At 43.7% G+C, this 12,928-nt stretch overlaps 1 protein-coding gene across 1 annotated transcript; it reads right to left on the reverse strand.

The window, feature by feature from the left end:
• Window positions 1–1,022: 1,022 nt before the first annotated feature.
• On the reverse strand, window positions 1,023–12,300 carry LOC146353736 (transmembrane protease serine 12-like). The gene is made up of 5 exons (XM_084837189.1): window positions 12,187–12,300; window positions 8,455–8,659; window positions 3,610–3,875; window positions 2,745–2,887; window positions 1,023–1,378 (listed from the first exon to the last, which is right to left on the reverse strand). The coding sequence occupies exons 1-5, from the start codon at window positions 12,287–12,289 to the stop codon at window positions 1,139–1,141; spliced, it is 957 nt and encodes a 318-aa protein (XP_084693315.1). The 5' UTR covers window positions 12,290–12,300; the 3' UTR covers window positions 1,023–1,138.
• Between the last annotated feature and the right edge of the window lie 628 nt (window positions 12,301–12,928).

Raw genomic sequence — 12,928 nt, forward strand, 5'->3', positions numbered from 1 at the left:
TGGGCATGACCTTCTTCAAGTTATGTCAGGGCTCAACCTTGCTCTATTGGACACCATGGTTTGGGCACCCTCCAGCTGACATAGGACAAAGCAAAAAAAGCCTCTGGAAGTCTCATAAATATAACAGAGAGTAGCTGGAAAACCAAATAGTTTTTACCCTGAACATCTAAATGCCATTAAGTAAACATTCATTGAATGCAATTCTAATATTTGGTGTACTTTTAAAATTTAACAGTGGGAACAGTACAGGGTGCAATCAAGGTCAAACCGTCCAATACTGAAAAGCACCAATTCTTCAAGCACTGTGGATCTACTAGTGGATCTAGCTCAAGGCATTTTACTTGCAGGGATGAAACCTGAAAAACTAACTCTTATTTATAGGTCCTCTCTCTTTCTCTAAGGCACAATCGAGTGAAGAAATATGACACTGGAATTTCAAGTATCTGCATACAACTGTGAAATACAAATTTTAGTTTGGATTCAGCATAAGCTTCCCTCGGATTGATGGGTTCCTTTTGTCTGTGGGAGGCTTCTGAACCGGTAGGGGAGTCCCACTGGCTGAAGGAGAGAGAGGTTATCTCCCACCCCAGATCTGCTCCATAGGCCTGGAAACCCCTCCAGTGGGAGAGGTGGTGCTGGGGGCTGTGGTGGGAGGGTGGAATTGGTGAAGATCTCTTCCTCCTGCTGGCAGATAAGTAACTCCACTTAGGGGCTGCTCCCACCGGTGGGATAAAAGCTGGATTTATTCCAATATAGTATTGGTGAAGTTCTGTACTGGGTGAAATACGTTTCTATTATATACTAAATCACCAATTTCAGTATGTGTGTTTTCTAAATCATGTTTTCTCTCTTAGCTCATTTCTCTCTTAGCTCAGTCACGAAGACCATGACTGTCATCATTTAGAGTCCATAAAACGTACAAATGCAAGTGAGCAGTACTTTTTGGGGATGAGATTTTAGAACTACAGATGACATATACTGTTGAATGTAACTAGGTGTAAAACAACAGATAACAAAGCCTATCAGTTATTAAAATAATGAACTTTATTAAATATACTTTTTTGCTGGACAAAGCACTAAGTTTAGAAAGCAATCTGAGAGCGTTCTAGTTCAGTAGAAAGACAGTTTGCCTCTCTTTCTACTGAAGAGGGTAAAAAATTACCCACTCTACAGTCAAAAATATGAGGACACGGCAAAGGCTCACAATGGTGGTTGTACCACGTAGATGTGAATATATCCAATCTATGTAATTATCTGTACGAAGATAGATTCCTGGATACTTTGGTAGGCCACAGCCAGCACCGGAGCTGGTGATTCCTACCAGATAATATTTGGAGACATTTTGGAAATAACACATAAGAGGTCCACCGCTGTCCCCCTGGAACATGAAAAATATAGAATGACAAGTTGAGTGTTGCTCATAGTATCTTGGTGTTCGGGGACGCAAAGGGATTGTGAACCAATAAGTCTGAGTTATACCTCTCATATCAAAAGAAAATACTGCTTTCAAGGAAATGTGGATGAATCTGGAAAGTTTGAATTAGGTAATCTTGCTTTGGTTGCATTATTATAGTGCCTACAAATCGGCTGCTTACGATATTTGATTAAAAGTATTCTGGAAATTCCACCCACAGCAGGGTTGAGAAACACTAAAAATCAAGCTATAAACCCAAGAGCACATGATAATCCATCTAACATTAGTTAACATAACAAGCATTAGTTCCAAGTTGTCTGTTTTGGATGGAAGCAGAATGGCCCAAGTGTTCTGAATGGAAATAAACACCCTTTCTTTTCAGTAAAGTTCTTCTGTTTTTATCCCTACCCCCACCTTTCAGCAACTTCTAAATTATCACTGATGAAAAATGGGTATTCAAAATAATGGTGACATTTTAAATCTCAAATGGAATGGTGGTTTAACTTTATTTGCATGTTGTTTCCAAAACTATATTAGAAATAGAGCTTCCAGTTTTCCATCACACGTTTTTTTTTTAGATGGCAAGCCTACTGTAACAGCCACGTTTTGAATGTTGTACAGTACCTGGGGCATATTAGACATTTTAGAAACAAAAAATTATGTTCAGAAATATTAAATTATGGAGCTGGATCCAGGATCTCCCTTCTGTGGAACAGGCTCTGCCAATGGAAGGTGCCACCACATGATTTTTGGGGATCCCCCACTTCACCTGCACTACAGTTCACCCTATTCAGCAGGTTCCTCCAACTGTAGCATTTTCAGGGGTCTAGAAAGGCTGCTGTGGGGAGAAGTCCGATTCCGCCAGCCCAGCTGCACACACACCTAAATCACCACAGTTTTTTAAATTTACTTTGACATTTCTAATGAATTGGTAACTCCCCGCCACCACTAACAACTTTAACATCCAGAGGGAGAAGTAGGGTAATTTCACCAGCTGTGCTGGAAGACCTCCCTCAACCCATAACCATCAGCAGCCATCACAGCAGGCTGTACAGAAGATGAGAGTGGAAGCAGGGGCTCTCCACCAGCTATGCTGAAAGTCTATTTCTTTTGTTCCTCACCCTATCCCTTTCCCCCCGTGTGTCATGTTTTTTCGACTGTAAGTCTGCGGGCAGAGACTGTCTTGTACTGATTGCACGACAGAAGCTCTGGGACCCTTTTTGGCTGAGTGTTAAAAAATTCCTTAAATGCATACATAAAGTGTGGCCAAGCAACTACATGACAGGATGCTTTTGCAAAATGTTTTAAAGTGGAATTATTTCAATTTTACCTCACAGCTATCTACATGTCCACTTTCAGAGCCAGCACAAATCATACGTCTTGATATTCTCCCTTTATACCAGTCATGTCCATTACAGATGTATAGCGGAATAATGTCTACTTTAGCTTCTTGTAATATATTTTGAAATTTACCTGTAAGGAAAACATAAAATATTATGGGAAGTATGCTTGCGTTCAACATTCTCTAGCAAGGTGAGCTCTATGCAAAAATGCACAGTATTAACAACTGCACCTTACTACAGTCATACATACCATGATTACATCCAGACTAGACTACTGTAGCGTGCTCTACATGGGATGGCTTTTAAAGATAGTTCAGAAGCTTTAGCTGGTGCAGAATGCTGCCACCTGGCTGCTTTTAGGGGCTAGGTAATCAGAGCATCGAATTCCCAATTCTGTACCGGTGTGTTTCTGAGCTTAGTTTAAAGTGCTGGTGAATACCTTAAAAACCCTACACAGCCTGAGGCCAGGTTATTTAAAGGAACATCTGCATCTATATGAACATGACCAGGCCCTGCTCACATGTTTGCTGGTACAGTCTACTGGATTGGTGGGCAGAAGAGAGAAGCAGTTCTGGATCCAATATTTTAAAATAACCATACAATCTAAATATAGGAAGACATCTTTTTTCATATTGAAGCTATAGGAGACACAACGGTAAACTTTACTTTGCAGGCAAAATTTTCAACATACAACTACCAACAGTATAAATCCATGTTTAAGTTGATAAACGCGATGTGGATGCAAATCAGCCCAATTCAAAATTTTCCATCACTATGTGAAATAAACATGAACCTCTTGAAAAAATGTTTTTTGAGATCACAAAATTAACAATAGAAAAATGAAACATTTACCTTTCATCTCTTTCTTTCCCCATCCACTTATGTAACATGAGTTATCATCAGTCAGGAGATGAGAAATGTCAGGTAAGCAGATGGGTTGAATATGTTCATTGTACTTGACAAACTTCAGTAGTAAAAACAAGGCAATATCATTTTCATAGCCGCCCCACTTGAAATCAGAATGGATCACGATATTTCGCACCCGGCGATTTACAGTATGAGTGTTCTTTTTATAAAGCTGATGCAAGCCAATCACAGCTCTCCAATACTCTGGGTTCCTAGGACAATAAACCCCTTGTAGAGTCAATTATTACCCCAGAATTGCTACTTCAGAGTTTTTAGACCTGAGAGCAACATCAAAGCAAGCTAAAAATGTGCAATAATTCCACTTCAATACAATAATTTTCCTCAAGCAAACAACTTGGAGTCTCATCATGGAAAATGGTATGGTAAAAATACGTATGTTGTCAGTAGTTTTCTTATAAGGAGATTCCTATACAGAGAGTCTTTAGGGACATTAAATGCCATCATAAAATCATTCATGGAAATTCTATTGAGAATCAGAGAATGCTGCTCTTTTGGGAAACTGGGATAAGGATATCAAGAGAAGAGATAACATAGAAGACAATCCTCTGAAACAGCATCACAAATATTAAGGCCAGGATCCAAAGAACTGCAGAAATAATATATACTCAACAAGCTGTGGAACTTGTGTTTCTTGCGCAACAGCTGTCTCATGTTGCATGGCAACTCACTTTTGAAATTGAGTGGGATCAGTTCAGCAGTTTGCATGGACACCTGCTGGACAAAGTTAAGAATTCCAGTGAGGCACGGTGTTAGTAGCTGGCATGGTGGAACCCACTAGTGCTGATGCTAGCCCCACTTTTTACATTTCTTTTAAACTTGGACCCCAGCATTATAAAGAGGAGCTATGCCTATGTGAGGCAGCTGCAGTCACCAACATCTTTATTTCCTCAGAGTGCATCTGGGCCCTGACATAGGACCATGGGGCATTCTGGGGAAACTAAGATGGCAGTATCTGCTACAGCTGCTTAGCCCAGCACTTCTCTTTTTAGTCACTCTTACTCCTTTGAAAATCCAAACACCCACTCCAAATGTCAATTCCTTGGGGAAAACACTGAACAAAACACTACCTTCTCCAATATAAGCAGGAAGCATTATGCAATTACAGCTTGCCTGATCTTGGTATTAGCCACGGCATGAGTGACCCGAGTGACTTTGTGGATTACATAACAATCCACAAAGACCAAAGAAACACATTGTCTGTAGTTCTCCTATAATCCTAAAGCTTTGAGCCCCTAATTTAAATAGTTTACTCCTGAGTAAGTTTTCAGAACTGGGGCTGATAAAATAGTGCTACTGCTGACACTGATTTGCGAGAGGCCCACCAAAAGAATGTGCACAGAACACTGATACCAAGATAGGCTGTACGTGAGCAAGCAGGTGAATGCCAAATCAACCTTCCCTTCTCAGTAGCTAGCTGCCTTTGCCACATCTTTCTTTGCTATGACACTCATTTCGCCTAGTCTTTCCCTCTCAACACCATATTCCTCAGTCTCTCTTTCTCTTAAGGTGCTTCTGGACAGATAACTCCTAGCACTGCCTGTCAACATACATTGTGGAGCTATTCCATATTTCCCTCTTTAATGTATTTTCTGTGGTAAGGTGATGTGAAACATGGCAGTTATACATGGAAGATGACATCCTCTGGACCCCCTGTAAAATGCTGTGAATGAGGCAGTCTGACTTCACAATAAAAGCATCACCTGGAAGGATCCACAGTCCTTGCTCCCACTTCTTAATCTGGTCTTTTATTTGGACCATTTCTGCCCCTACCCTCTTCCCTTCCCCTTTCTTCCACCTTCTTTGATTGTCCAGGGGGTCTTGAAAGAGCTTTCCTTTCCTCCTGCTACCTCCACACTCCTTCTGTCAGGTCTTGTCAGTTTTACTAAGCTGGAGTCTGATTTACAATAATGCAGCGAGGTCTGGATAGAAGGAGGGGATTGATCTACTGGCTTGAGATGACAAAAGCACACATGGACTGCACTCAGATCATCTTTCTATGGTTCTTCCCACAGCTGTTCCTAAAGGTCATTTTGTGGGCTTTAATCAAGACAAAAGAATAGCAGATATCCAAAATTGCTAGTAAATTGAAGATACCAGCAGAGATCGACATAAAGACATATTTCAGAGTTAACGCAGTGCCACTTTTCAATGGACAGTAAATATTACACCCCAGCAGGCAACACATGGTGAGTTTTAATCGGTCCTGGATGTGTCTTTAGTTATGACTGACTGCTCAAAGTTGTTTTTAGTTATATGTCGTTTGTATATATTGTCTGTGTGTGTTTATGTAAATGGCTTTTAAACTTCGTATTTTATGTTTTAGCTTCTATAAACCACCCAGAGAGCTTCGGCTACAGGGCGGTATAGAAATGTAGTAGTAGTACTACTAGTAGTAATAACATTTACTATTTAATGTTTCTAATTTCTACTCTCCTACCTGGCCTGTAAAGGTCATTCTGAGGACAATGTGAATTAACAAATAGATGTAAGCATTCATCAGCATAATTCCCTCTAATAGCAAATTTGGGTGATTGAGTGCCACCAGTCTAGAAGCAAAGACAAGTGTACTGTCTACATACTTGTAAGAGTGGTTAGAAACATCAAAGTATTTAAGTTTCTAAATTAAGAGATCTACTTATTGTTTAAATCTACCTCTTGTTTCCATCTACACATCCCAGGGAGGCTGTCGAATTCGTGAACCAGTGTCTGGACGCTGTTTTGAGGTGGATGAGGATAAACAAGCTGAAACTGAATCCAGACAAGACAGAGGTACTGTGGATTGGGAAACTCTGGGTGGAGGTTTACAACTAGTCTTAGATGGGGTGTCCCCCCCGACCAAGTGCATTGTCTGGGAGCCCTCCTAGACTCTGCACTAACTGGGGAAGCCCAGGTGGCTATGGTGTCCAGGAATGTGTTTTATCAGCTTAGGCTGGTATGCCAGCTGCGGCCATATCTGGAGAGGATGGACCTTGCCTCAGTTTCCATGCACTAGTGACATCCAGACTGGACTACTGTAATATGCTATATGTGGGGCTGCCTTTGAAGATGATTCAGAAACTTCAGCTGGCACAGAATGCAGCCACCAGAGTGTTGGTGGGGGCAATTTGATCATATAAAGCCTTTACTATGCTGGCTGCACTAGTTACTGGTGTGTTACCAAGCTCAACTTAAAGTGTTGGTTTTGACCTTTAAAGCCCTGAACAGTTTGGGAGCAAGTTACTAGAAAGACCGCCCTCACCCATATCAGCCTTCCCACACTTTAAGATCAGCAAGAGAGGCCCTCCTCATTTACCCACCTGTGAGAGCCATTAGATGGGCAACTACATGAGGGCCTTTTCTGCAGTGGCCCCACACCTCTAGAATAAGATGCCATCTGGGATTCACCAGATCCCTTCACTGCAGGCTTTTAATAAAGCCCTGAAAGCATACTATTTTACTTTGGCCTTTTCCTGATATGTCTGCTGTTATTGCTGTTTTAATCGTTGTTTTATTGTATTTTTGCTGTTTTTACTGTTTACTGCTTTTTAAGACAGTATCAATTTTTATTATGTGTTATCAAAAAAGAAGAGGATGTCACGCTTTGAGTTTCACCCCACAACTGTGCTTCCATCCCTGTGATTTACAATGTATGATTTTAAACTACAAAAAGAGGAGGGAAAAGCTGCCATCACCAGAGTTGTGCCTTTCCCTTAATGTTGAAGCTCGACATCCTACTCCACTCACACCCCATTAATGCAGGGACAGGAGGATGTGGGAAGGTGGGATGTGGCCGTGCCAACGAGAGTGCCAACTCTCACCAGAGCAAGTGAGTCCCACTGCCCCTCTTCCCCACTGTTATCTCAGATCAGAGATAACAGCAGGAGTTCTACTGCTGGTGCACACCAGCAGGGGAATCCCCACTGTCATCCCTGATCTGAAATGGGAGAACAGCGGGGGGCTCTAAGGGGAGCCTAAGGCCTGCCCTTTGGAGGAACCTCGGGGGCTCTGCATGTTGGATTGCGATGCCTAGCAGGCCAGATCCAGCCTGTGGGCTGGAGGTTTTGCACCCCTGATCTACAAGACCTGCTGAATGGCCCTTTGTCTGAAGGGCATGTTGGTCAATACATATGTGTTGATCTTGTAATGGCAAATTAAAGTGGAGAGACTGACACCAGAATGTGTTGGTGTCCAGGGCAGCTGAATGCCTAGATGGATGCCTAGATGGAGGGCATCCCCGGGAGTGGTACACTTGGATAATATACTCTCTAAACCACCTGCTCTTGAAGCGCCTTGAGATTTTTCTGCCTTGTTTGCCTGACTTGTATGACAGGAACAGACAGTCCAAATACCTGCTCAAACTCCTAACAACTTATAATAAATATCCAAGAGGTACGTATTAAGGTTAAAGAAACCATGTCTCTGAACTATACAGGAAGGAAAAAAATCCCTTTTCCAGGTAACTCATTTCACTGAGGCCTTTAGTTCTATATAGCACACTCGGGATAGGTTTCAGGAGGATGGGAAAGAAGGGTTTCCCCCCCACCCCCTTTCCTCCCTCCTGAAACATTCCCTCTTCCTCTGAGCTGTGAGCAGTACTACAAGTTTTTGATCCAGGCTAGCTGAAGACCCGAGCAAGAACACAACTGTTAGGGCTAGGGATACACTGAATCCATTTGTTCCAGACCACCACCTGAAGAGAGATTTCAAAATTCAGCCAATGTTTTCTTAAGAGCTGCACTTTTCTCACACCTAAAATGGACCAAAAAAGATTAAAAATTGAAAGATACATACACCCATTTTTTAATGCAGTGCGCTGCTGTCAGCACTGAGTTGTTATTAATTAAAGATCCACCACATTCATGGCGAAATCCACCTAATTCAACGCGGTAAACTTGAAGACTGACTTGCCACGGCCACGCCCCGAGCTCAGCATCGTGTCCACCTACAATCCGAGCCTCTGTTGGTATCTCCTCCATAGAAGGCCTTGTTCCGCATTCTAGAAATCAAAACACCAGTGTGAGATGCGACATTTATATGTATAATAAAAAAACAAAGCCAGCATTCACCAACCACGTATTTGAAGCAGGTGCGAGGAGCCACTGTTTTAAACTGATTAGTTTGGCATAGCAGTTCTCTTACTGTACCACTGTCTCTTGGAGAGATGAACCAAGCCTGAATGATTCTGAAGCACCAGCCCCCATTATCAGAAGTTGCTCCAAAAGTATTTACAGGTTATTTGATTCAGGGGGATAATACAATATATGGTACAATATATGTCCAACACTAGTATAGTGTGGTGTAATGATTAATGTACACATGCTTTGTTTTTGCTGTATTTTTCACATTATGTGGAAGTCTGAAATAATACCCAATATCAACAGAACTTACTTTGCTGCAAATGTGCTTGGGAGGACAGGACATACTAAAACAAATGACAGTACTCGCGCATAGGGAAACTGTGAATGCCCATAGGGAAATATGGGCTTCTACATGCCCAGGTAGAATCCTGTTTCCCTATGGGCATTCATGGTTTCCCTATGGGCAAGTACTGTCATTTGTTTTAGTATGTCCCTGGGAGGACAACTTGTTGAATTATCTTTCTGACATATAAAGTACTTCCTCCTATTTTAAGTGACTGTGCTTTCCTTCAGGACTCATTGGGTTCAGCCATGTGTTGTTCAGTCGTGTCCGACTCTTCGTAACCCCATGGACCATAGCACGCCAGGCCTTCCTGTCCTCCCATTCTATCCCGGAGTGTGCTCAAGTTCATATTCATTGCATCGGTGATGCTATCTAGCCATCTCATCCTCTGCCGTCCCCTTCTCCTTTTGCCTTCAATCTTTCCCAACATCAGGGTCTTTTGCAGTGAGTTTTCTCTTCGCATTAGGTGGCCAAAATATTGGAGCTTCAGCTTCAGTATCTGTCCTTCCAATGAGCAGTCAGGGTTGATTTCCTTTAGGATGGACTGATTTGACCTCCTTGCAGTCCAGGGGACTCGTAAGAGTCTTCTCCAGCACCACAGTTCGAAAGCATCGATTCTTCGGCACTCAGCCTTCCCTATAGTCCAGCTCTCACAGCCATACGTTACTATTGGGAAAACTATAGCTTTGATTATACGAACCTTTGTCAGCAAGGTGATGTCTCTGCTTCTTACTATGCTGTCTGCGTTTGCCATAGCTTTCCTCCCAAGGAGCAAGCATCTTTTAATGTCATGGCTACAGTCACCGTCTGCAGTGATCTTGGAGCCCAAGAAAATAAAATCTGTCACTGCTGTCATTTCTTCCCCTTCTATACGCCAGTAAGTCATGGGGCCAGATGCCATGATCTTCGTTTTTTTAATGTTCAGTTTCAAACCAGCTTTTGCACTCTCCACTTTCACCCTCAACAGGAGGCTCTTTAGATCCTCTTTGCTTTCTGCCATTAGGGTGGTATCGTCTGCGTATCTGAGGTGGTTGATAATTCTCCTGGCAATCTTAATTCCGACCTGTGATTCATCCAACCTGGCGTTTCTCATGATGTACTCTGCATAGAAGTTAAATAAGCAGGGTGACAATATACAGCCTTGTCGTACTCCTTTCCCAATTTTGAACCAATCGGTTGTTCCATGTCCGGTTCTTACTGTTGCTTCTTGGCCCTCGTACAGGTTTCTCAGGAGACAGGTAAGGTGGTCTGGTACTCCCATCTCTTTAAGAATTTGCCACAGTTGTTGTGATCCACACAATCAAAGGCTTTCGCGTAGTCAATGAAGCAGAAATAGACATTTTTCTGGAATTCTCTTGCTTTCTCCATGATCCAGAGCATGTTGGCGATTTGATCTCTAGTTCCTCTGCCTCTTCGAAACCCAGCTTGTACTTCTGGTAGTTCTTGGTTCACATACTGCTGAAGCCTAGCTTGTATGATTTTGAGCATCACCTTGCTGGCATGTGAAATGAGTGCAGTTGTGTGGTACTTTGAACACTCTTTGGCATTGCCCTTCTTTGGAACTGGAATGTAAACTGACCTTTTCCAGTCTTGTGGCCACTGTTGAGTGTTCCAAATGTGTTGGCATATTGAGTGAAGCACTTTAACGGCATCATCTTTTAGGATTTTAAATAGCTCAGCTGGAATACTGTCATCTCCGCTAGCTTTGTTGTTACTAATGCTTCCTAAGGCCCACTTGACTTCACTCTCGAGGATGTCTGGCTCAAGTTCAGTGAGATCTTTCAGATCTTTCCTGTATAGTTCTTGTGTATTCTTTCCACCTCTTCTTAATTTCATCTGCTTCTGTTAGGTCCCTGCCTTCTTTGTCCTTTATCATGCCCGTCTTTGCACAAAACGTTCCCTTGAGTTCTCCAATTTTCTTGAAGAGATCTCTAGTCTTTCCCATTCTACTGTTTTCCTCGATTTCTTTGCATTGTTCATTTAAGAAGGCCTTCTTGTCTCTCCTTGCTATTCTCTGGAACTCTGCATTCAGTTGGGTATATCTTCCCCTTTCTCCCTTGCTTTTCGCTTCCCTTCTTTCCTCAGCTACTGTAAAGCCTCATCAGACAGCCACTTTGCTTTCTTGCATTTCTTTTTCTTTGGGATAGATTTAGTTGCTGCCTCCTGAACAATGTTACAGACCTCCGTCCATAGTTCCTCAGGCACTCTGTCTATCAGGTCTAATCCCTTAAATCTATTCGTCACCTCCACTGCATATTCATAAGGGATATGATTTAGGTCATACCTGAATGGTTTAGTGGGAAACGTTCTACGTTCTTCAATTTAAGCCAAAATTTTGCAACAAGAAGCTCATGATCTGAGCAATGTCCATACATAATAATATATACGATTTATTTTCCTGTACAAAAAGTGTGTATGCGTGAACATTCACGTGAAACAACCCTTCTAATGAGCCACTTCCCGCGTGGTAGGAGTAGCTTCCAGGCAGGCTCGAGCCCCGGGACCTTTCCTTTGGGAACTCCACCACGTGTTGTGTTTGACCCTGGCCGGCCAGGCTGCTTTTACAAACCTACAGATAGAGCCAGTGTGGCATAGTGGCTAGAGTGTTGGACTGGGAGCTGGGAGATCCGGGTTCTAGTCCCCACTCGGCCATGGAAGCTCACTGGGTGACTTTGGGCCAGTCACAGACTCTCAGCCCAACCCACCTCACAGGGTTGTTGTTGTGAGGATAAAAGGGAGAGGAGGAGGATCATGTAAGCCGCCTTGGGTTCCTTGCAAGAGGAAAAAAGGCGGGATATAAATGCAATAAATAAATAAATAACACTCGGGGCGGTAATGGGGTGGGAACGCGCCTCGCACTTGCGCGCCCACAACGTCATCTGCTTGTACTAGAGGCTGCCGGGATTCGTAGTTTTGGCGAGGTTTCCCGCTCACCCCCTTCCCGGGAGGCCTCCAGGCGCAGGCGCAATTTCGTCCCGCTGCACCGGCGGCGTCCTGGCGCTTAAAGAGCGAGGGCACCTGCCCAGGCTGCGCTCCGTCGACGCTTTCCGGCGGTGCGCCGCGCCCAGCACACCGCGGAGGGCGGGAGAAAGCCGTGCTCACCGTCTGTAGGGATCAGAGCGGGCAGGGCATTTGACGGGGATCCACCCAGCAGCACAAGTAGCGCCACGACGGACGCAGCTGCGGGGCGAAAATGCTGCCGCATCGTCCGTCCCCAAACAAAATGGCAGCCCGCGCTCCTCCTCGGCCCGGGTGGCGTTAATTACCACGCGTCGGGGCAGGACGGGCGCGCGCGCGCCGCGAAGGTTGCGCGCGCCGGCTCGGCTTTCCTCTTCGCGTCTCCCGTCATGGTTCCCTTGATAGATCAACTCGCTGAGGCTGGGTGGAAAGAAATAGGCGCGATGGGCACGGCGTATAATTTCTCGGGGCAAAACCCCCTCTATTGAATTTTGGTTTGGGCAGCGCCAACAGAAGCGGCAGCTGCGGCGGAAGACAAGCCAGGCTCAGTGAAGCGCAACTAATAGTGGGAGTCGCATACCTTTAAGCAGCGGAGCAACGGAGAAGAGCTGGGGCCGATAATGAAAAACTGAAGGACTTCTATCCTGCCGTTTCTTTTCTGAAGAAGGCCTAAAGGCAGCTCACACAAGTAACAAGCAATAAAATTAAGCCAGTATAAAACAATGTAACAAAATACTAAAGCAGCACATAATACATTGAAACGTTAGTGCACCAATAAACAAATTTGAGCAGCAAACAACAAAGGCTTGCTGGAAAAGAACGATCTTAGCCAGAACTAGAAGATGGTTATACAGCAGGCCAACTGCAATTAAGGCAGTTGGCCTGC

The sequence above is a fragment of the Heloderma suspectum genome, chromosome 2 (genome assembly GCF_057233095.1).
Source record: "Heloderma suspectum isolate Gila_16-S chromosome 2, 16-S_ref, whole genome shotgun sequence".
NCBI classification, from domain to species: Eukaryota; Metazoa; Chordata; class Lepidosauria; order Squamata; family Helodermatidae; genus Heloderma; species Heloderma suspectum.